The 25634-nt window shown below is 45.2% G+C and overlaps 1 protein-coding gene across 4 annotated transcripts in view; it reads left to right on the top strand.

Moving 5' to 3' along the window:
* Nucleotides 1-25634, top strand: part of LOC115202948 (coiled-coil domain-containing protein 102A) — a 69057-nt gene that overhangs the window by 15970 nt on the left and 27453 nt on the right. For all 4 annotated transcript variants that reach the window (XR_003880089.1, XM_029767153.1, XM_029767151.1 and 1 more), the window contains exons 2-6: nucleotides 16128-16864; nucleotides 18737-18954; nucleotides 19748-19856; nucleotides 20703-20819; nucleotides 21582-21791. Coding sequence is in view for 3 of the 4 variants with exons in the window: in XM_029767153.1 (XP_029623013.1) it covers nucleotides 16217-16864; nucleotides 18737-18954; nucleotides 19748-19856; nucleotides 20703-20819; nucleotides 21582-21791 (1302 nt within the window). In the remaining variant the exon portion in view is untranslated. The remainder of the gene's footprint in view (nucleotides 1-16127; nucleotides 16865-18736; nucleotides 18955-19747; nucleotides 19857-20702; nucleotides 20820-21581; nucleotides 21792-25634) is intronic.

Genomic DNA, 25634 nt, shown 5'->3' with positions numbered 1-25634 from the left:
GAAAGGGTAAGCTATATAGAAATAATGACGCTCAAATTGAAAAATCATTAAACAAAATAATGAGGATTTTTATCTCATAATGGAGGTGTGGATTACATCTCACATTCCAGTGTTCCAACTCGTAAACAAGGCTGCATGGGATGTATGTTAATGTCTCACTGTGTAGTCAATGGCAATGTCTGCTTTAGGTATAAATGCCGGGAGGCACTTGTGGATTTGACAGCTCTAACACAGTTCAACTTCCGACACCGTCAGAACCACCGGTATACGGACGTTGACTTAAACACATCTGATTGAATTGAGCCCTTCAACTTTGGTAGTTCGAGTTGGAGAGCCTCTGAGCCTACCCATGTTTGCTGTTCCTTGCTGCCTGGCAGGTAGAGCAGGCTGTCCTGTTATAACTCGCTGCTGACCTCTAACCCCTGTCTGGTCTTTATCACAGCTGTGAGGCTCCCTTCCTTCTGAGGATGATAACTGAAATTTAACGAGTTATGAATCAGCAAAACCCATCCCACCATTCCGCTTCCGCTGCACAGGCAGTTGAACATCCTCAATGGACATTTCTTTGACGAGTCATAAGGGGGACGTCCTAATTCTGGTGAGTTTTGTTTGAGGAAAATATATTGAGTGCCGGTATCGAGTTACAAATCTTTTTTTTGTGAAGTGCTCTACTTCGTATGAGCATTTCTTTTCTCAGACCGTTTGAAGTTTGGAACATCTCACGCTGGCTTGGGTACAAAGCTTTAAATTGGATCCATAGTTAGCTAAATAGGTCTCTCTCCTCCCACATGTTTGCTTCTGAATGGTCAGTTTCAAATTATTTTTTTTTACACGAATGTCTGTTGGTTTATAGTGCTATAGACCAGGTGCTCTGGCTAAGCAAACTGCTAATGAAGGGCTCCCAGATCAACCAGAGTCCCAAAACCAGTGTGAACGGTCACAGCGAGACACACATTCCCTCCCCTCTGACTCATGCGGTCAAGGGAACTGTTTACAGGCCCAGCCCTATATAGGGTCTCAGAGAAAGGGTTGTGGTCAAACCAAAATCACAGAGCTATGTTTGCTCCAGCACAGTTTTTAAAATGTATACTCCAACTCTGTGGAAGTGAGGGAATCCTCTGAAACTCTTCTGATTAAATCCACTCTGACCACATTCCCACAAACCCCTGCTTTTAACATAAAACCCCTCTCACTATTCCAGACCTGATATAAATGTCCTCCAGTTATGGTATTTTTAAAAACTTAGCCTTGACACCAAACCAGCCCCTTAACTTGTATTAATCTCTAATAGATAAGAACCCCTCACTTTGTGGAGGGATTGTAAAGTGTGTTTATGGGGCGGAAATGTTTATGGCCCAGTTTGCAGTGATAAAGAGACTGTTGGCTGGACTGGGAGTCGTCACACGGCTACAACACGGCTACAAGAAGGGTGGGGGGGCTGTATGTACACAGTTAAAGAGAAGGGGGAAGAGAGTGGTGGGAATCAAAGAGGCAAGATACAGTATTTTGACATTCTTTCCAATGTATTCTAACATGTGTTTGTCATTCTGCTAGCTTTGGTGTTGATATTGGTGTGGGTTGTACTTGAGTGATTTGGGGGTGTTTGAGCCACAGCTCAGCGCAGCTCTCTGGGTCAGAGAACATGTCCCTGTCAAAGACTGGTGCTGATTTATGGTCCTACGGTCGGGGACGGAGGGAGAGAGCGAAAGAGAGAGTGGGAGAGACCCAGATGGGGATATAGTACAGTGGGAGAGGGCAGGAGAAGAAAGAGTTGGAGAGAGTAAAGACAGCAAAAACAGCAAGAATAGGGAAGAGTGTGGGGAAGAGAAGAATCAGAAAGAGTATGAGGAAGAGCACCTGTTGGACAGAGAGACCTGTTAATAGAGTGGATGTAGAAATGTTTTTGTTTTGAGCCATCTGTTGCATGAGGACATCAAATCTCAGGAATCTCAGCTATAGAGACAGGAAGGAAGAGGATCATTGAACAGACGGTTTGAAGTAAGAGTGGCTGCTGCTTGTTCTGGCTTTGCCACAGCATCGATTCCTGTACAATGACTTTGAGTACCATTCCTGCAGATCTGGCAGTGCTTCACTCCTCTCATTCTCATCTCTCTCCTTGTCTTTACACTCTTACGAAAAAGGGTCCTGAAAAGGGTTCTTCGGTTATCCCCATAGGAGAACCCTTTTTTGTTCCAAGTAGAAACCTTTTTGGTTCCAGGTAGAACTCTTTCGGGTTCCTCTGTGGAAAGGGTTTTACATGGAACCCAAAACGGTTCTACGTGGAACCAAAAAGGGGACAGCTGAAGAACCCTTTTAGGTACTAGATAGCACCTTTTTCTTCTAAGAGTGTGTGTTTGCGAGTGAAGGGTGTGTGGGTTTACCTCATATTGGAGTTCTCCCTCCAGCATGCCTTACCTTGCAGTGTAGATGGAGAGCGGTTGACTGCTACATATAGAACTGGGTCTTCTGTCAAGCATGTCTGTTCTTGCTCAGACATTATGAGAACAAACAGGGATGCAAATATTTCTTGTATAGACGGGTTAGCTGAGAACGTCACGAAAACGATGCACACGCTTCAATGGGGCAGAAGGCAGTGTGTTGTGATTCTGGATGGTCAGATAGCTAGCAACAATGACAAGAAGCTGCCATGTGGGGAATCGTAAGTGGCTCGTTTCAGCTTGTTCTTGATACCATGTCTTGTTATGAGGTAGTTTGACTGATGTCACGTCTATGCTAATATGGCAAAAATCCACTAGCTAGCTAACAAACAACTGTAGCAATGTACTTGAGAGATAAGAAGTGCTCATTCTGCAACTTTATTTATGTTTTCAATAAACATTGGAGACCAAATGTAGTTAACATGTTTTCAATAATCGAAGCCAACCCTGTCTGTTTTGCTCCATAGCTTCTGCGTCTCCTTTATGGGTCACATGGTTGTGTCTATTTCCCCTCTGCTGCTTCCGAAACTTCCCTCAGAACAAAAGAGCCACAGAGCCGTGGCCCTTTGGTGGAGAACTTTTACAGCGTGTTTATTGGGATGCCAAACAAGCTTCATTTACTTTCCGCAAAAGAGAGAAAGTGTCGGGTCATTCAACTACACACACGCAAACATACGCCTTACACCCACATTTTGTACACACAAAAGGATTTTCATAAGAGCCCATAGTGTCAGAACGGGTGGTGAAAGGAAGAGAACTTTGTCTCTGCACTCCAACCCAACACACATGTTACCACAAGCGCTCGCACGATGAGTCACACACTCATTCACACATTCTTCCATGGTACACCCTCATACTCACACAGCCGTGACATCTCCTATTCATTCCCCTGCTCTCCTTTCACCTATAACCTCCCATCTCTCATCTGCCTCTCTCCTCTCTCTGGGTAGTGGGGCCGGTAATAAATCAAATGGATGTGTCTATGCCTGCGGGGTGGATGGCGGCAGGGCAGGCTGACTCTGGGCTTTAAATAACCTGTATGTTTTTAGATCCAGAGGGGAAACCCCATCAATAGTGGCCTCTACTCTCCCATCTGCTGCCCTCTCAAATCAAAATCAAATCAAATCAAATTTATTTATATAGCCCTTCGTATATCAGTTGAAATCTCAAAGTGCTGTACAGAAACCCAGCCTAAAACCCCAAACAGCAAGCAATGCATGTGAAAGAGGCACGGTGGCTAGGAAAAACTCCCTAGGAAAAACTCCCTAGAAAGGCCAAAAACCTAGGAAGAAACCTAGAGAGGAACCAGGCTATGAGGGGTGGCCAGTCCTCTTCTGGCTGTGCCGGGTGGATATTATAACAGAACATGGTCAAGATGTTAAAATGTTCATAAATGACCAGCATGGTCAAATAATAATAATCATTGTAGTTGTCGAGGGTGCAACAAGCACGTCCGGTGAACAGGTCAGGGTTCCGTAGCCGCAGGCAGAACAGTTGAAACTGGAGCAGCAGCATGGCCAGGTGGACTGGGGACAGCAAGGAGTCATCATGCCAGGTAGTCCCGAGGCATGGTCCTAGGGCTCAGGTCCTCCGAGAGAAAGAAAGGAAGAGAGAAAGAGAGAATTAGAGAGAGCATATTTAAATTCACACAGGACACCAGATAAGACAAGAGAATACTCCAGATGAAACAGACTGACCCTAGCCCCCCGGCACATAAACTACTGCAGCATAAATACTGGAGGCTGAGACAGGAGGGATCAGAAGACACTGTGGCCCCATCCGATGATACCCCCGGACAGGGCCAAACAGGCAGGATATAACCCCACCCACTTTGCCAAAGCACAGCCCCCACACCAGGCCTGTTACACTCCCCTCATCTACAGTTGAGTCGGCTGCCCTGTCAAAGGCCTCCTCCCTCCCTGTCTCCTCCGCCTCTCCCTCAGCTACTGCCTCACATGGTCTGTTCTGCTCCCTCTGTCGTTGTCTGAACGAAATGTCTGTCGCTCACCACATCATTCCCTATTCCTTATCAAGGCTGTCACTTTTCCATCCTACGGATCTCAGTAACCACAAGGTCTATCCAGACACGGAAGCTGTCCATTTCCTTCACAAGTCTCGACATGCTGGCCTTCACGGTTTGTGAATGTGAATACTGACAATTCTACTTGTCTCCAGTTTTCTGTCTTTGTGTCTTTGCAAAATTCCATTACATAGCTGGAGGGAGTTAAGGCAATACAATTCACATCGTTACTCACGTCATATATTATCCATCACACGTGTCCCGTTATGCAGTACCAATGATTCATACTGCACAACATATTTAATATAGCAAGTTAACAATGATCCATGTGTCGTCATACAATCCATAGAAGCCATTTAATCAAGCACATAGGGTTCAGAATGGGAATTTTGCAATGACCCATCACACACATTATTTTGTCCTTCAGTCTAAGTTTTTCTTTAATCTTCCCAGTCTTTTATTGCTTTAACATTTCCTCACTGTTTTCCACCTGTCTTTTTCCTCAAACCTCTATCTTGCAGTCCAGTGTGTCCTTGTAATGGTGCCAGATGTGACTGTCGGATAGCTGCAGTAACTCTGTTAAAGCGGTGATGCCAGGTGTCCACGGGCGCTATGTCCTGTACAGTGACAGGATGATAAAGTGTAGTGAGGAAGATTCAAGAGAGGGAAATGACCACCTGACCAGAAACTCGAGCTCAGAATAACTCCGCCCTTCAGGAAGACAGCCCTGGTCATAGGGAGGAGAGAAATACACGTGTAAGTAAATGATTGAAAGGGATGGGAGAGATTACGGTTAACATACTGTATATTGAGTTAAAGACAGCTCTGCTTCTCTTCATTAGTTACTGCTCAGACTTTGTCAGACGTGCTGGATGGATGACAACACTGCAAGATCAATGTAGCCTGAAGGTAGCTAGCTTCTCGCCCTCAGATCCGTGGTTATTGTGAGCAACAGAGACATTGTGATGTTATCCCTGTAGGCGGTAGAGCAGAGCCCTGTGGCCAGGTGCTGTGGTCATTAACAGGATCTGCCCCAGTGTTAATTAGCTGGCTGCTGCTGCTTAGTCATTCATGTATTCAGACTGCCTGCAGGGAGGCCCTGCACATCACCTCCTATCGCCCCCTAGTGAAACTTCCAAGACACAGCCGTTTTCCTGCAGATTAAGGTTCTCTCTCTGGGTTTACCTTTGGCTGACAAGTAAGAAATTGACAAGTAAGAAAGTGAGAAATTGACTAGAAACACCAGTCTCAACTTCAACAGTAAAGAGGCGACTCCTGGATGCTGGCCTTCTAGGAAGAGTACCTCTGTCCAGTGTCTGTTTTCTTTTGCCCATCTTAATATTTAATTTTTATTGGCCAGTCTGAGATATGGCTTTTTCTTTGCAACTTTGCCTAGAAGGCCAGCATCCCAGAGTTGCCTCTTCACTGTTGACGTTGAGACTGGTGTTTTGCGGGGACTGTTTAATGAAGCTGTCAGTTGAGGACTTGTGAGGCGTCTGTTTCTCAAACTAGACACTCTAATGTACTTGTCCTCTTGCTCAGTTATGCACCGGGGGCTCCCACTCCTCTTTCTATTCTGTTTAGAGCCATTACGAGATCTTCAGTTTCTTGGCAATTTCTCGCATGGAATAGCCTTTACTTCTCAGAACAAGAATAGACTGACGAGTTTCAGAAGAAAGTTATTTGTTTCTGGCCATTTTGAGCCTGTAATCGAACCCACAAATGCTGATGCTCCTGATACTCAACTAGTCTAAAGAAGGCCAGTTGTATTGCTTCTTTAATCAGGACAGTTTTCAGCTGTGCTAACAAAATTGCAAAAGGGTTTTCTAATGATCAATTAGCCTTTTTAAAATTATAAACATGGATTAGCTAACACAACGTGCTATTGGAACACAGGAGTGATGGTTGCTGGTAATGGGCCTTTGTATGCCTATGTCGATATTCCATAAAAAATCTGCCATTTCCAGCTACTAGTCATTTACAACATTAACAATTTCTACACTGTATTTCTGATGAATTTGATGTTATTTAAATGGACAAAAAAATTGCTTTCTTTCACAAACAAGGACATTTCTAAGTGACCCCACACTTTTGAACAGTAGTGTACATGTATGTCCCCTTGGGCCTCTGAAAGTCATGGTTCTTTATTTGATGGATGATTAGTGTTGAAACATCCCCTCTGTGTCGTGTCCCTCTTGTGCCCTGACGCCAGCTAACAGGATTAAAACAGCCAGCTTCTTCAGTCATCCTCATACCTCCGTCAGCTTTTATTCAGTCACCGGCATCCCCCACACACACGCACACACACGCACATGCACACACACACATGCACACACGCACACACACACAGTCTTGTATAACTAACCTTGTGGGGACACACAATTCAGTCCCATTCAAAGTCCTATTTTCCCTAACCACAAACTAACCCTAACCTTAATCCCAAAACCTAACCTCAACCCTAACCCTAAAATTAACCCTAGCTCCTAACCCTGAACCTAATTCTAACCATAACACTAAGTCTAACCTTAACCCTAAACCCCCTAGATTAGAGATCGACCGATTATGATTTTTCAACGCCGATACCAATTATTGGAGGACCAAAAAAGCCGATACAGATTAATCGGACGATTTTTCTATATATGTATATTTGTTATAATGACAATTACAACAATACTGAATGAACAATGAACACTTTTATTTTAACTTAATATAATACATCAATAAAATCTATTTAGTCTCACATAAATAATGAGACATGTTCCATTTGGTTTAAATAATGCAAAAACACAGTGTTGGACAAGAAAGTAAAAGTGAAATATGTGCCATGTAAAAACCTAACATTTATGTTCCTTGCTCAGAACATGAGAACATGAGTCTTCAATATTCCCAGGTAAGAAGTTTTAGGTTGTAGTTATTATAGGACTATTTCTCTCTATACCATTTGTATTTCATATACCTTTGACTATTGGATGTTCTAATAGGTACTTTAGTATTGCCAGCCTAATCTCGGGAGTTGATAGGCTTGAAGTCATAAACAGCGCAATGCTTGAAGCATTGCGAAGAGCTGCTGGCAAACGCAGGAAAGTGCTGTTTGAATGAATGCTTACGAGCCTGCTGGTGCCTACCACCGCTCAGTCAGACTGCTCTATCAAATCATAGACTTAATTATAATATAATAACACACAGAAATACGAGCCTTACATCATTAATATGGTCAAATCCGGAAACTATCATTTCGAAAACAAAACGTTTAAACTTTCAGTGAAATACGGAACCGTTCCGTATTTTATTTAACGGGTGGCATCCCTAAGTCTAAATATTCCTGTTCCATTGCACAACTTTCAACGTTATGTCATAATTACGTAAAATTCTGGCAACATAGTTCGCAACGAGCCAGGCGGCCCAAACTGTTACATATACATTGACTCTGCATGCAATGAACGCAAGAGAAGTGACACAATTTCCCTAGTTTAATATTGCCTGCTAACCTGGATTTCTTTTAACTAAATATGCAGGTTTAAAAATATATACTTCTGTGTATTGATTTTAAGAAAGGCATTGATGTTTATGGTTAGGTACACATTGGTGCAACGACAGTGCTTTTTTCGCGAATGCTCTTGTTAAATCATCACCCGTGTGGCGAAGTAGGCTATGATTCAATGATAAATTAACTGGCACCGCATCGATTATATGCAACGCAGGACAAGCTAGATAAACTAGTCATATCATCAACCATGTGTAGTTAACTAGTGAATATGTTAAGATTGATTGTTTTTTATGAGATACGTTTAGTGCTAGCTAGCACCTTACCTTGGCTCCTTGCTGCACTCGCATAACAGGTAGTCAGCCTGCCATGCAGTCTCGTCGTGGAGTGCAATGTAATCGGCCATGATCGGTGTCCAAAAATGCCGATTACAGATTGTTATGAAAACATGAAATCGACCCTAATTAATCGGCCATTCCGACTAATCGGTCGACCTCTACCCTAGATATAGCAGTTGACCTTGTGGGGACTAATAAAATGTCACACATTAGTGTTGACCTTTTTGTCCTCAGTGAAAGCAAGCTTTTATTTGCTGATATGTGCAGCAGTACCAGTCAGTCTCTGCAGTGCAGAAGGCCCCTCTCTCACCCTGGCTGTTACCATTGCACCCTGACTCTGAGATGCAGACTCCACTCTCTCTGCTGATCAGCTGTCCCCTGGCCCTCTCATTGTCCCCCCTCATCCTGCTGGGTGGAGACCCTATTAAGAGCACAGTCACAGCCAGGGCAGGTTGTTCGGATCATTGATATGTAGAAGATGGAGACTGCTATGCCAGCTGTGTGATATTCCGATCCTGATTCCTGTCCCCCCTCTCCATTATCCAGGGCCTCAACAGGAAACAAGAAGCCCTAAAATCCATGGATTGTTGTTATTTTACTGGAGTCTAGAATTGGGAGATTTCTTTTGCTTGCCAAATCAGTTAGGCACTACAGGCTAAGAGATTTTAATGAGCTATGACACTTTGTGTGTTGTATTTGGACAAGCATCACTGAAAAAAATATTAATCAGAGACTGTTCATATGTTTTTAAGTCTCTAGTACTTACGTTTTGCAAAACGCTTCCCTCTGCTGTTGCTGTCTGTTGAAGATTTAATAGCAAGATGACCAAATCATGACCCATTTTCCTGATGGTGTTGGATTTAACGTTAGTGAGCCCAAAGTCACGGTACAATGATTTTCTCCGTTGAATAACATGAGCTAGATTAAAATGAACCAGAAGCTCTCACTTCATCACTCCTGCATATATTTGGTGAGGCTATTGCTCAGTACTTTTTAAGTCACTTGATGTACTATAGTGAAGTGAACTGTTTCCTCCTATGCTGAAGTGTTTGCCCCAGATAGTCTTGTCTTACCTACAGTAGCACCAATAACACAACATCGCAAAGATCTTAGAGAAAGTGATAGCACCACTACCATCTCAGATCTGGTGCTGTAGCTTTCTGCACTTCTACGTAAAAAGATGCAGAGACAAGCACTCGGGTTAATAGGCACATGTTTGTTTTGTGTGTTTTCAGATAAGAACGAATAAAGCGGTGACCCCAAAAAAATGGCTTTCCGCTTCACCAAGATGGAAGAAGGATATAAAAACAACACTTTCTCAGTCTGCGGTTGTAGACCCAGGCTGCACAGTCTGTTTGGCTTCCGTTGGTAGTTTCAGGTGTAAAACCGCAAGGTGCTGTCGTGTAGGCAACTGGGACGCACGATACAGCCTGTAACAACTAAAGCAGTTGTGCTTTTTGTATAAAGACACTGTGTGTCTTGTTAAAAATAGGAAAGTGCATTGGCAATGTAGCACCAGCAGCAGGGAATTATATTGTTCCTTTCTCTCTTTCACTTGAATACAGTTCTGCCTGCATCCTCAAAATGTTCAATTTCTGTCACTCTGTCTCTCCTCTATTTCTGATGGCAGAACACTGTTTTCTCACAGCAACACTAGGCTGTGTGTAGTGACAGCACTGTGTTCTTGTATTCCCTAACCATTATACCCCACATACAGTGGGGAGAACAAGTATTTGATACACTGCCGATTTTGCAGGTTTTCCTACTTACAAAGCATGTAGAGGTCTGTAATTTTTATCATAGGTACACTTCAACTGTGAGAGACGGAATCTAAAACAAAAATCCAGAAAATCACATTGTATGATTAAATAATTAATTTGCATTGATGACATGACCTTCTCCCATTCCATTTGTAAGAAGGAAAACCTGCAAAATCGGCAGTGTATCAAATACTTCTTCTCCCCACTGTAGGTACAAGTCTTGATGGAATAGAATTAGCATATACATGTCATGGTTGTCTTACAGCATAAATGGAATCAAAGTTGATTTAAAGTGCATTTAAAATCGCAACACACTTTATAGTTAGACATATCTATTCATGTTAGTTTATGTTACTTTGAGTGGTGGTGCGTCTCTGTGGTAGGTTCCAGTGACGGCTACTCTACTCTCTCTTTCTGCGTTTCATTTCTCAATATCCTGCAGCTATCGGCTGGATTCCACGTATCCCACATGATCTTGGATCCTCCAGCTGGAACCAGTTTCCAATGGAAGTTCCCCAGAGAAATTGGCTTATTTATAGAGGCATTTCATTTTGGGATCGCTGACCCATGATTCCACTGTCTTGGAACAGATTGTATTGAAATGCAGAAACTCAGCTCCAGCTTTTACTTTGTTCTTTCTTTTCTAGTTTTCAGTCTCTGTCCATCTCTTCTCTCCGTCTGGAGTCTTTTTGAAACTCGCTCCCTTTTGCGCTCATTCTTTCACTCACCCGTTGTAGAGCCATGTTGATTTGCTCCACTTTTTTCTCTTGGAGTTCGTTGACTAGACTTTTGTTTGTGCTTATTGTATCTGTCTGCAGTAGTCACTCAGTATTAGGATCACTTCCCGGTCCAATACCTTGTTCACCTCTTTGATGTTTCCCTACAAGACTCAGATCGGGGAAGGTGAACAAATACCCCATGGAGGCATAAGAGGGAGACAACAAGTAGTCCATTCAAACCAATGACATAATTCATAGAACAGCAGCTGACCTTCTAGGTCATGGATGGGTCCGAAGAACAACTTGAACTTTTGATTGGCATGTTGACAAATGTTAGTCTGTCAGTAGGCTTTGATATTGTTGAGATGGGTCTTGGATCATTATGTAGAGAGACGCAACAGCTTAGCCCATGATCTCAGCACCCGTGTGATATTCCAGAAACAGACACAAACCCCCTTTACCCCTGACCTCTGAAATGAATTGACAGGAAGAGGCTGCTGTGGTAAAGTCAACTGCGCTCCATAGAAATGTATGCATGTTTCCTTTGTGTAACCACATTTAAGTGCAATGTCTGCCTGTCTGTCTGGTTGAAAAAACGTATTTTAGCAGACTGTTCAACCTCCTTTTACGCTCTAAGTAGACAGTTACAATATAGACCATTCCTACGCAGGAGTTCGAGATCATTTTCTTTGCAATCCTGATCCCGAAGAGCAACTTAGTGCTTGATTGATTAATTGAAGCCATACAGTACTGTCCCCTCCATGTAGGCCTAGGTGAAAACCACTGTGTATGTACAGCGAAAACACCAGCTGCAGCCTTCAAAACCCTCTGTCTGCCAGCCAGACACAGACCAAACATTTCCCTTCTTATAGCCTATCTCCTCTATACCCAAATGCAACCTCTTCCAGTCATTGTCTTTGGGTTTCTGCACTCTTCTTCTGTCTCTCTGTTTCATACTTTCTCTTACCTTCTCATTCTTCTCTCGTTCCTGCTCTCGTTCTACCTTCCTGTCTGCGTCTGATGAGGTTCAGATTACAAACTTAACAAGAACCATGTATCAGCTCTGTTTTCCTTTTTCTTTCCCTCATCCTCGCCCTCTCTGCTTTCTCTGTCTCCCTTTTGTATTACTAGACCCAGTTCCTGTGTCTTCACTTGATTCAGTTCAGATTACATCCACAGTTAGCTGATAGAAGAAGAGTTGTCTCATTTTCCACTTTATCTTCTTAGTTTCTGTAGCAGCCTCTTCACCTGTTCTCCTCTTCTTCCACATACTTATATATGTTCACTTTTTCTCTCCATAAAAGCGTTCCCTTTCCATGCGAGGGGACAACAGAAATGGTTTGTGGTCCAGACAGAGCCATTGTGTGTGTTTCTGTGTATGTTGCTATCCCTGACGGATATGTCGTACAAAGGCGACAGGGCCCAAACCATCTCCCTCTCTGTCTAGGTCGCTGCCTCCCTTTTAGAGAGCACGAGACAAGACTCTCAGAGGATAGTGCTCAGTGTAGGTGAAAAGAAGCGGGAGGTTATCTCCTTCCTCTACTGGACTCCCTCAGCTGACTCCAACCACCATCTCTGAGCTGTAGCGTGAGCCCTGGTGCGGAGTGACAGAGTAAGCTAGTGAGAGAGGTGGGTGCAGAGAGTTTATATGGAGGGGACATTAAAATGGCATGGCATAATGAGATGTTATAGATCGTCCCCCACTAAAATCTTAATGAACATGAAATGGAGAATATGGATCACAAGGAGACTGCGGGCAGTGAAGGCGTTACGTAGGTACATAATACTTCTCTGACGGCACTGCTCACAATCTCCTTTGTGTTTGAGATTCCTCAAGATATCCACTAGTACAGAGACCGGGCAGAGAACAGTCAGAGACAGAGATGGTATTTTAGACAAGATCTTTGAGAGAACGCATGGTGAATGAGCGTCCTTCAAACATTTGTTACTCACAGGGAACTGGTGAGTTTGCTGCTCAGTGTTTGGGACTAATGTGTTGGTCTGTTACTGCAGAATCCTTGCTATGTTTATTCCACAATTTGCATCTTTGTATGTTTGGTGTGCCACGCTAGTAGCCTACGGTGGGTGTATTTTTATATTTAGTCTCTCTCATCAGCATATAAACAGCTTCCCTTAAGCCAGAGCAAATAATTATGGCTCAGCCATGCAATTGATCCATTACATGAGTATCCCTCACACACACAGTGTTACAGGTCTGGTGTGATTAAGTTGCAGTAAAATGTCAGATACAGGCTCTGATGGTGATCAGGCGAGGGATTCTGCACTAGACTCCCGGCTCATCTCATGTTTTACACCCCAGAGAGTTGGTTTGGGGGGTGTTGATTTGAGAAATCATATCCTTTTACACCAAAGTCCTCTCAGACTCTTCAGTCGCCTCATTCTCATACATAGATAAACCATGCTGTCGCTGCCTCTGGGGATTGGAAATTAATGATCAGAGTTTCGGTTTCTGCCCTTACAAGAAACCAGCTAAAACGGTCTCATCATCAAGTCTACCCATCCCTCACTGTCAGCAAATGCACATGTATTCTTGATGTTGTTGGCAAGGGCCATGACCCTGCAAAGATGTGTCGTTTTATAGCAAATTTCTTGCAATTCTACACATATTGCCACAGGGCAGAGAGAAAATGTGCAGTTTTGTAGCTAATCTCATGCTATTCTACACATTTTGCAATGAGGCTGAGAGACAATTTTGCAGTTTTACAGCTAATTTCCTATAATTGTAAAGATTTTTGCAATGGCTTATGACCTGTTCAAATCTGCCTTCCGGGGACTGTTGGGTGTGTGGTACTCTAGTGATGACCTGTCTGTAGAGTATTTTCATTCTATCTTTCTGCATAAATTCCTTTCTGGTAACTGATTCATCGGTGTCTAGGGACTGCAAGTTGCCATGGTGTTAAGCCGAAGTCTGAGTCTGGACATGCGTGAGGTCAATGGGTTTACTGGGTTGCCATGGTGCTAGTTGAAGCTTCATTTCTCATCCTTGGCTGTTTGCAAATTACCTTTGCAATTTTCTTCAAGCTGTACCGGCTCTAGGCAATCTCAAACGTGTGACCATTCATCTGTAACCTCCTGTAACTGGCACCAGAACAGTATGAAGAGGATGGCCCATTGTATCTCACCTACTCAGACTGGCCCCAGATCACACCTAGCAGGAGAACGTATTTCTGAACTCCACAGGGACACTGGACTTTATGTTACTCATTTATCGACCAGAATATTTTGCTGTGGCAGTTGTGGTTAATGATCATAGAATAGGTGTAGACTAGAGCGTGTGATTGTCGGTGATTGTCAAGCAAATAACTGTCGGCCTCACGTTAACTAACATAAACACATTTAGCATCTCCTGGCTTCCACACATAGCCTACAAATTATTTGAAAAAGTCTAATAAATCCATGTAATATAGCCTACACCTTCACAATTAATCCGCTATTTATTTTAGACAGGTCTAAAGAAGCATGGTGTAGAAAATGTAGTCTATTTCAGAAAAGAATAACATACTCTGAGTTGGCTATGCCAAATGGCTGTGGGCTGCACTAGTTCATTTAGCAGACAAGATTTGCTTATAATTCCGTGGCATTATTTTATAGTATATAAAATACAATATTTTTTCCAAACGATTTGGGGGAGTGCGCACATGCGACTATTCTGTGTTGAGTGGTTAACAAAGAATTAGGTACTCCTATACGCTCGATTTAGTTGTTCTACAAACGTTGGGCTGTATGTTTGGATGTTTAATACATGGTAAGGCTGCATGATGAGACTCTAATGATGATTTGGGAAAAAAAGTAGCATGAAAGGCATGAGCTCTGCTTTGGGTTTTTTTTGCGCAGGCTGTACACACTCCAATAGTCTCTCATTCACAATTTGACAAGCACTTAATAATGCCACAAATTTTAAGGCGGCATCCCCTTTGTGGCCGTAATGCACCCTAAAAAATGTATGCCTTTTGCGGCCCGCAGTGCTGGGTTGTGCCCTTCTCCCTGTATGTGATGCGCAACTCGTAGTGTCACTCCCTCACACGGCCCTCGGTCACATGATTGGGTCTTTCTCACAGGCTACAAGTTATTACAGACACATCGGGGACGCAACTGCGCACTTCCTTATCCAATTCCGAGGTGCATATTGAATATATTTTTTCATCAGCTAACAAGATGAGTAGGCCTAACGAACAGAAAAAGCACTAGCCTATGTCAATCTACTATCCCCCATAGTATAAAAGTTGAAGTATTCTATTCTGTGCGATAAATAAATATTCCAATCATAGTTTGGGACAGTTGTGGGATGCGATAGATCCCAAATTAATACAAACCCTTTTATGCAATGTGGCTGATGCAGAACATTTCACTTAAAATGTTGATAAACTATTAGGCCATTTCTTCACATTATGAGCGCAGCAATGCGCACAAGGTAGTAGAATATAAGCGTGAATGTTCCATTAGCAGAAAACACCATTATCAAAAGTGACCGCAAATGCAATTATGCATGTAATGCTTTTATTATTTGCCCACTTTAGTTGTGATACAAGCCTCATTAAAATATATAGGCCTGTGGGCTAGGCTACATGAGGTGTGCGACTATGATTCGAACAAGTAAAGAAAAAAAAGGCGTTGTTTCTTATGCTGGGCGTCATTCACAAGTGATGATATATAATTCACAAGTGATAGGCTAATATTGTCACCCATCAGACTATTCTTGATTTAATCTTGTTTTCACATATTCTAAATAATATATGTGTGACATTTGTTTTGATTTAGAATGAACCATTATCATGCACCTGTATTGAAACGGGCAGCGGGAAAAAATGCTTGTCATCTATGCACTTAAATAGCGAATGGAGGACGCTTTTCCTCGTGGTTTATTTTCATGCCAACCAGGTAGACTGTAGTCCTGTTGTAAATATAAGCAATGTGCTTAATATTAGGAAAGTTGAGAAATAAATATAGTTGGCCTAGCCTATAGAAAGGTGATGGGATCCTCTTCTTTTTAATAGAGGCCATCACTCTGTTTTCTCACACAATTGCATAGTTTATAGAAATGTTGCGCAACATGAGCTCATGGGCTCCCATGAAGTGTTTGATTAGATTTTTGAAAACATTTGCATTGATGTCAGAGTGATTAGAGGGACAATGGACTGCTGAGTACCAGGCAGTTAGCACGTTTTGTAGGCTACTAATGACCAGCAGCATCAGAGCTTGAAGAAGCCTAATTACCGTGACTAACCGGTCATGTGGAATTTGACTGCCTTCATGACTTGTGACCGCAGGTGTGGTGGTAATATGGTCACTGCAACAGCCCTAATACTGTTCAACTAACCAGTGTCTCCGTTTGTGTTTGAATCTGCAGGTAGCCAACTGAGTAAAGATGACCATGCACTCCTGAGTGCACAGCATCGCTCGTTTCCTGCTTTTTCCTGGATCATCATCGGCTCTGTGATGAACCACACCCCTAGCCCCCACATGGCCGAGGCCGCTAAGTCCGGGGCGGGCCTGCTCTGTGGCCTGGGCCTGGGGCCGGACAGGGTCCGCTCTCCTGATAGCCTGACCCACACGCCCAGCCCCACGGGGGGCACCCCCAGCTCCAGCCCTCCCCTGCTGCTCTCCCCTGGCCTGGGCGAGTCTGGGGACTGGGAGAGCCGTGAGGAGCTACGTCTGAGGGAGCTGGAGGAGGCCAGGGCGCGAGCTGCCCAGATGGAGAAGACAATGCGCTGGTGGTCGGACTGCACGGCCAACTGGAGGGAGAAGTGGAGCAAGGTGCGCTCCGAGAGGAACCGGGCACGGGACGAGGTGCGGCAGCTCCGCCAGAGGCTGGACACCCTGACCAAGGAGCTGATGGGCGCACGTCGGGAGCGCCAGGAACTGGCCTCCGAGAACGAGACACTCAGACAGGAAGCACTGCGTCTCCGTGCTGACCAGGCCTCACCCTCCCACGCCCCCTCAGCACCACCCTCCTCCTCCACCCCACCCTCCTCCTCCTCACAGCCCCTTGTGGACAGCAAGCAGGACAGGGTGGGCGAGGGGCCCGGGTCACCAGAACAGGAACCAGTGAGAGATGTGGACACAGAGAAACCTGACAGACAAAAGGTGGGAGAATGGTCACACACTTTAGAACCAAACAATGTCAGAGACACACTACAGTACTCTATAACCCAGCACAGATCTGAGCCAGGGGAAAGGTTGGTCGGAGTTCTTGGTAGAAGATAGAGCACCAGTCACTTATTTGGGCCAGCGTTTCATCTTGTTAATGGAAAGTCAGCAGCAGATATGTCTCAGAGCTTAACCTCCAGCATTGTGCCTCAGTGCCTCTCAGTGCCTCTGCTGAAGTGTAGCTTTTGTTGTTAAAATAGAATCCCCCCTGCACCACCCTATCTTCTACCCAGGGGGCACAGCTTGGGTACTGCATCATTGGAGCCCAGTCCCCTCTCTGTGAGCCTCATATTCTCAGACATTTTGGAGGGATGGGAAATTCCCTGTTAGACCCACGAAATTAAACAAGATTCCTGTCACAGAAAAGCCTGTCATCTTGCATGATTGGAAGGCATTGTAGCTGTTGGTGTCCTCAGATGTCCTTTGTCAATTAGACACAGGTCACAATAGACTCCCTGAGCTGGCTCATCAGGTTTACAGTAGGGTAGCATTCTACCTGGGATCATAATGTGTATTCAAGTCCTATTTATAACTCGTTGTTGAGAGTTGGACAAGATGAGGTTTCTGTTTTTAGGAAATGTGTATCTTGGCAAGGAGTGTTCAGCTGTATGCAGCTCAAGCAGCAGTGAATACAGATCAATGCCATTAGCAATCTGACTTGACCTTGAGCCAACTCACACATGGGGTGGGCTGCTGTTTTCATGGAAACACTCTAGACAGACACACACTTTCACACTCATACAGAACAGGAGGTCCACTTCAGGCATGAAAGGTAATGGCGATAACCATTCTCCGTTTACCAGTCTGGAGCCAAAGGGGAAACAGAAGATAAGTGAATAATGAGAAGACGTACAACACAACCTGGAGGAGAATGTCCAGTCAGATTCTTTCTCAGTCGCTCACCATGGGCCAACACATACACTGAGCTCTCCCTAGGCAAGCAGCTGGCCATGTATAATAAATTACTGTTGGATAAACAGCAGCATGAAAATGAGCTGGGCATTGTGGGGATGCTCACATACAATCCCATTTCCTGCCCCTCCATTGTTCTCTCCCTCAGTCTTACACCGACACGCTGAGTGCTTCCACATGTGGCGGGCTGAGTGAGAGGAGCAGCGGCTACCCGCTCACCTCCACCTCATTCATGAACCTCTAGGTCCCCCTGCTGGCCACCGCTGGTAACAGCCTGTGTTTTTCCTTCAATCTGATGGTTGTGCTCTTGTGCTCAGCTCTCTCAGTAACAGGAAGTTGGCAGAGGGTCCGGAGCCCTGTGTGGTTCCCAGAGACAGGAAGAGAAGGAAGAGAAGAAAAAATATGTGGTTGAAAAAGTTTTTGATTACTCCTTCAAACGTCCTGGGAATTTAATTTTTACAGACAGGAAATTGGGATAGGGGGTAATATGATAGCTGCTGTACCGGCGCTGTTGAGTTAGGAAAAAACCTGTCTCCCTGGTGGGGTTTAATTAAGAAAAGTAAATATTTGAGTCTCGGAGTCTGCTTCGCTCTCCAGCCTTCTCTCTTGGAGTGGAGCTGTGATGGCTGACGTCAGGGTTTCAGAGTGGGGTGACTCCACTGCATGGTTCATCTAATCAAATCAAATTTTATTTGTCATATGCTTCGTAAACAACAGGTGTAGACTAACAGTGAATGAAATTGCATATATCCCTCTTCCTCATTCCTCTCTTCTTTCTGGTCATTCTCCCGGATTCTCCCTTTTACTTACACCCTCTGTCTTTCCCTCCCTCCCTTCCACTTTTCTCGATCCTCTGTCATTGTTTGTTTCTTTCTTTCTATCCCTCCCTTCTCCTAGGAGCTGGAGCTGTTGGAGTCAGTGCTGAGGTCCAAGGCGGAAGGTCCAGACTCGTGGGACGCCCGTAGTGCCAGCAGCCTGCGTTCTGCCCTGAGTCGTCAGGACCGCAGCCGGCTGCTCTGGGATGACATCGCTGCCATGGAGGAGGACCCCGGCAAGATCAACGCCCTCCAGCTCCGCCTCGACGAATCACAGAAGGTCCTGCTCAAGGAACGCGAGTAAGGAGAGGGGATCGAGGGAGGAGGAAAGGAGACTGAAGGAGGGCAATATTTAGAGAGGTTGAGGACTGTTCAATTATGTGAAGGTGCTTTCCTCAGATATATTATGGCTCGTATGGAAATTAGCATTAATGTTGAGTGTATAGAAAGTGTAGACTAGTAATTGCTCTGTCTCTTCTCTGTTCCACCGTTGGCTGAGATGCCAGTCTCATAATTTACAAGCAGAGCCTCCTGTTTTGGCCTGAGCTCAGCTCTGGCACCGCTGCAGCTTCCCACTCTCGCCAACACTACCATCAGCCCCATTATCTTTTCCATTAGAATCATAACTGTTTTATGAGCTCTCTGGAGGCTGCTGATTTCCGCTGGTGATTGGTCTGCATCTTCAGGTCCAACAATCTGGCAGAGCCCGTCTGTCTGTAAGACTGGTTTCTGTTGGGCTATTCTGGAACATTCATTCTGTCAGTGCCATAGGCACCCTGCTGACCTCAGGAGAAGACATTTATATTCAACCAGAATATTGAAGTCAGCTGTCACTTTTAGTTAAATCATAACATCTATCCAACTCTGTTTTGATGGCATCATGGTAACATAGTATTTTGGGGACACAGGTTCTGTCAAGTCTCTTCCTTCAAAAACATATTGAATAGGCGCAGCTATTTTCCTGTATTAAATATTCAGGACTAATATTGTGCATGTTTTAGATTGTTCTCTGAAGGTTTGTTATCTATCTCTGTTGAATAGTCATTACCTATGTTGCTAGAGTAGTATTTAACCAACTCTCTTCTCTCCCCAGGGATAAGCATGCACTCAGTAAGAGCATAGAAAAGCTGGAAACAGAGCTGAACCAATGGAAACTCAAATACGAGGAGCAGAACAAGACCAAGCAGGAAGCCATGAAACAGGTGAGATTCGAGGGTCACCTTTACCTTCTAATCCCCCAAGAACCGCCCAGGGGACGAATACGTGCCCTCAGAGGCCATGCATCAAACGGGGTAAAGGCATCAAACGTCAGCCCTTTCACCCTGGTGGTCTTAGAAGGGTTGTCATCATATTGGCCTTGGGAATATGGTCCATACCTACGTCAATACAGCCTAGCAGACTGGCACACATCCACCTCACACAGACACACCTGCTGAGACAGCAGCTTCAAAGAGCCAGAGCCGCCGGCTCAGAGAGAGGGTGTGTGTTTACAGGAGACAGCCACTGGGAGGCACTCTGTGCTCAAAGCAGACAACCTCTGTGTGTGTGTGTGTGTGCGTGTGTGCGTGTGTGCGTGCGTGCGTGCGTGCGTGCGTGCCCGTCGATGTCATTGGAAAACCGTGAATGGACTGGCAGGGTAGTCAGTGAAGACTGAAAAATCTCTCCGGATATCATGAAGGGCAGAGAGGAGAGGAGAAGAGGTGCTGGAGGAGAGAGGAGAAGATAGAGGGGAGCGATAAGAGGGATGAGAACAGTGAGTGCAGAGAAGGAGAGGTGAAGGTGGAGATGTGGCATGTGTGTAGTATGTGCCTGGACCACGGTGGGATCCCCCGAGGTTGAAGGGAGAAACCGCTGTAGCCTGCACAGCTGAGTGAGAACGTCATGTTGTATGGGAGTGTATCATCCTTGAAGGTGGCTCAGTTTATAGGAGGAGGGAGAACTAATGCTAAGACAACGGATGCACATTCTTACCAAGGAGCTTAACACCTGTAGTAGTTCCTGCTGTCTGGCTGTATTCATCCCTCTCTCTCTCTCTTTCTCTCTCTCAGCTGAACATGTTGAAGGAGGTACACCAGGATGAGTTGGGTCGCATGTCGGAGGACCTGGAGGATGAGCTGGGAGCGCGCACTAGTATGGACAAGAAACTGGCCGAGCTACGAGCAGAGGTGAGGCTGAAACACACTTCTATAGTTTTATAGATCTCAAATCCCTTTACATTTAACGAGGGTGATTCAGCCCATTCAACAGCAATTGAACTCAAGTGCACGCTTGTCTCTGACTCCATGTGACGAACTAGTTGACATGGTGGCAGTGGGAGCTGGCTGGGTGGGCAGTGTGCCACTGACATACTAAGTTGTAATTTTTGGAGAGTATATTTCATGCCTGTGGCTCATGGTGGAGTGGAACGAGTCCTCTCCTTTGAGGTGTTCATTAGAGAGCCCTCCTCCCATCGCCTGTCCCCCCTCAGAGGAACGTGTCACGTTGTCCCAGTGGCCCCCGGAGGCCGGACACCAGCCCACTGTCAGCCTCACGTGCCTCACACCTCTCCTCTCTCTTCTCTTTTCTCTCCCTCCTCTATTCTTCCTCATTGCCCCAGCAGCAACATCCTCTCCGCTCTGCGCTGCTCGTGTATCAGCCATGGGAATACACCCTGTGAATGTTTAATGGCTTTGCTGTGGTGGCTGGCAGGCTGAAAGAAAGGAGAGTATGATAAAGTGCTAATGTAGCATCCCTTCACTTGTAGAGCATTTACAAAGGGCTTTACTGCCACGACCTGGACACTGGTGCTCTGACTGACTGACTGCAGGGAGGCGTCTCAATATTCCTCTCTGGTACAGTGATTGGTTGATTCAACTTACCCTCTGACCTCGTCCTCTCCCTCTGATTTGACATGGTTTTCCCTCCTGTCCTCCCCCACTCCTCATCAGATGGAGCGGCTGCAGGTGGAGAACGCTGCCGAGTGGGGCCGGCGGGAGCGTCTGGAGACCGAGAAGCTGGCGCTTGAGAGAGACAACAAGAAGCTGCGGGCGCAGACGGAGGACCTGGAGGAACAGCTGGCCCGTAAACGGCGGCAGGCGGCCAGTGCCCTGGACACTGACCTCAAGACCATCCAGACTGAGTTGTTTGAGAGGAATAAGGTGAGGGCAGAGAGCAGGAACCCCCCCCCGTACACCTCTGACTCCCCCCTCCGTACACCTCTGACTCCCCCCTCCGTGCACCTCTGACTCCCCCCTCCGTGCACCTCTGACTCCCCCCTCCGTGCACCTCTGACTCCCCCCTCCGTGAACCTCTGACTCCCCCCTCCGTGCACCTCTGACTCCCCCCTCCGTGCACCTCTGACTCCCCCCTCCGTGAACCTCTGACTCCCCCCTCCGTGCACCTCTGACTAAGGCACATATGGGAGGTTCACTAGTGTGGTCTACCCAGGAGTGGTTTCATACACCCCCAGGCTTTTACCCGAGTACCATTTTATGTAGCTGACTAAACTCCACTTCATGGTGAATGGAGTTTCTGATGAACTCCAAGGGAGTGGAGTAGAGACCAGGCTTTGTGGAATTCAGCTACATCCATTCGCCCAATGTCAATAAAATGTAAATGGTGAAACGCTAACCCTGGTGAAACGCCCTCTAGTTGCGTGCCTTTTCTTTGTTTGCTGAAATCCATACTTTCAATACACGTGAATCAAATACAACCACAGGCTGTTTCCTTGTTGAGATTCAATTGGCACGTGCATTTGCACTGAGTTGCCATCTTACAGAAACAGCAATGAGAAAACAGTCTGATTTGTATTTGATTAACATGTATTGAAAAAGTACGGATTTCAGCAATGAAAGAAAGGCACTCAACTACAGAGGACAAACATCGGTACAAGATAAGCGTCACATAATTATTATAGACGTCGGGCGAGTCGATGTAGCCGGAGCTGAATACCACAACGCCTGGTCTCAGCTTCAGTCCGTTGGTGTTGTTCATCAGAAACCTCCTTCACCGTGGAGTGGAGTTGAGTCAGCTGCATTTGATGTGCTATGTTACATTAATACCTGTGTAATACCTGTGCCCTTGGGTTTCCTTTACTGCAGTATACACTTCTGGGGTCATGCATCTGGGGCTTTTCCACCTGAGGACCCTGTATCTTGTGATGGGGGGGATGTATAGTTACGTATAAATATAAACGCAACATGCCACATTCTTTTTCTGAGTTACATGTAAGGAAATCAGTCAGTTTAAATAAATTTATTGGTCCCTAGTCTATGGATTTCATATGACTGGGCAAGGGCGCAGCCACCCCCTGGGGAGCCAGGCCCAGCCAATCAGAATAAGTTTTTCCCCACAAAATGGCTATATTTCAGATAGAAATACTCCTCAGCACCCCCCTCCCCACTCAGACAATCCCACAGATGAAGAAGCCGGACGTGGAGGTCCTGGGCTGGCGTGGTTACTCGTGGTCTGCGGTTATGAGGCCGGTTGGATGTACTGCCAAATTCTCTATAACGATGTTGGAGGCAGCTTATGGTAGAGAAATTAAAATTCAATTCTCTGGCAACAGCTCTGGTGGACATTCCTGCAGTCAGCATGCAAAATGCTTGCTCCATTAAAACTTGAGATATCTGTGGCATTGTGTTGTGTGACAAAACTGCACATTTTAGAGTGGCCTTTTATAGTCCTCAGCACAAGGTGCACCTGTGTAATATAGAGGAAAAAGAAACGCACACCTATTTAGGCGAGGTGTTGGCTAGCGGAGTGGAAAACCTGAAATAAAGGAGAGCCGCACACTCTAAGAGCTAAGATGCAAAAATATAATGTCCAACTTTTCGACAGGCAAGCTGTCTTCATCAGGGTATGTGTAATGATCATGCTGTTTAATCAGCTTCTTGATATGCCACAACTGTCAGGTGGATGAATTATCTTGGCAAAGGAGAAATGCTCACAAACAGGGATGTAAACAAATTTGTGCACAAACTTTAAGAGAAAAGCCTTTTGTGGATATGGAACATTTCTGGCATCTCTTATTTCAGCTCATCAAATCATATCAAATCAAGCTTTATTTATACAGCAGATTTCAGACATGGAATGCAATGCAATGTGCTTCAAAGAAAACAAACAAAGGGGGAAAAAACTACACAAAAAACATAAAAGGATTAAAAACGAAAGAATAACAATAAAAACTGAACGACTAAAAGCACCCTAAGGAAAAGCAAAGTTAAAAAGGTGTGTTTTAAGATCCCTTTTAAATATGTCCACAGTTTTGTCCCCCTCAGGTTCTCTGGCAGGCTATTCCAGAGGCTGGGGGCATAATAACTAAAGGCTGCCTCTCCATGCCTCTAGGACTAGTCCTAGGTTCATACCAACACTTTACATGTTGCATTTATAATTTTGTTCAGTATATTTTGGGACAATATTGTATTTGATCAATTTGTAAATATATAAAAATGAGCAACTCAAGGTAGTATTAGCTAATGCTAGTCGGCTGTAGCTGCGCCAAACCTCTGGTAATTTTCATCCTATAGTTTGTTCTCCACCTATTAAAATGAAAAGTGAGCCGACACCCTCTTGTCTCTCTGCAGCAGACATACACTGTGTACAAAACTTTAGGAACACCTTCCTAATATTGAATTGCACCCCCCTTTGCCCTCAGAAGAGCCTCAATTCGTCAGGGCATGGACTACAAGGTGTCAGAAGCATTCAACAGTGATGCTGGCCCATGTTGACTCCAATGCTTCCCACAGTTGTGTCAAGTTGCCTGGATGTCCTTTGGGTGGTGGACCATTCTTGATGCACACGGAAAACTGTTGAGTGTGAAAAACCCAGCAGTGTTGCGGTTCTTGACACTCAAACTGGTGCGCCTGGCACCTACTACCGTACTATCAGCCCATTCACCCTCTGAATGGCACACATACACAATCCATGTCTCAATTGTCTCAAGGCTTAAACATCCTTCTTTAACCTGTCTCCTCCCCTTCATCTACACTGATTAATGTGGATTTAACAAGTGACATCAATAAGGGATCATACCTTTCACCTGGATCAGTCTATGTCATGGAAAGAGCAGGTGTTCCTAATGTTTTGTACACTCAGTGAGTAATACTGTATGTTCAGAACATCAAATCACCTCCACATCGTGATAAAATATCATGTGATCCCTGGCAATTCCCAGCCCTCCCTGTAACAAGGACATTTGCATTGGAGTCATTTAGCAGACACTCTTATCCCAAATGAATTACAGGAGCAATGGCATATCAACAGATTTTTCATTTAGTCGGCTCGGGGATTCGAACTAGAGACCTTTCGGTTACTGGCTCACCGCGCTTACCCCTCTAGGCTCTAGGATTAACACACATCAGGCCTTCCGCCCTGAGGGATACTTATTTCCAAATAGTCTCACATGAACTGGGAGACAGAGGGAGGAGTGGGAAGGAAAGTGAATGTGGAGCACACAGACAGACAAATGGAGATGGAAGGACCTTGACATCTTCCGTTCAAATCTGTCCCCCTCATGCACAGTGCTACACTGCCACAGGACCCAATTATCCTGTGCTGTCCATAAATTCTGCCCATGTCACAGAGATTATGCACCCTTATCCATCAAGAGCAGGTGGCCTGTTCCGACTGGGTAGTGTCCTTGTGCACTAGATGACATGAATGCATTAGGCTGGATAGGGCTCAGTGCACTGTATGGCATACAATCTCCCGCCAGTGCTAACACATTACATTACACACTGTACGGCTGTGAATAATCTCTAGTCGTTAGGTCTCTGCCTGGTTGTTGGACACGTAGGAAATATGCCTTTCATCAGACACGTACGACACATGTGTTCATCCGACATGGTCTCTAGCTGGCTGCTGTGGAATGAGAGCGTCGCACTCCGTGGCAACTGATCACGGGTAACACATCAGGTCACCCCTGGGAGAGAATAGAGGAGAATAGAGGATATGTTGCTCTCCCTCCGTCTGTCCCTCCCTCCCGCCATTCTTCCCTCTCG

This window comes from Salmo trutta, chromosome 12 (assembly GCF_901001165.1).
Source record: "Salmo trutta chromosome 12, fSalTru1.1, whole genome shotgun sequence".
Classification (NCBI taxonomy): domain Eukaryota; kingdom Metazoa; phylum Chordata; class Actinopteri; order Salmoniformes; family Salmonidae; genus Salmo; species Salmo trutta.
Note: the sequence above shows the minus strand (reverse complement) of the source record. Positions and strands in the feature narration are given on the sequence as shown.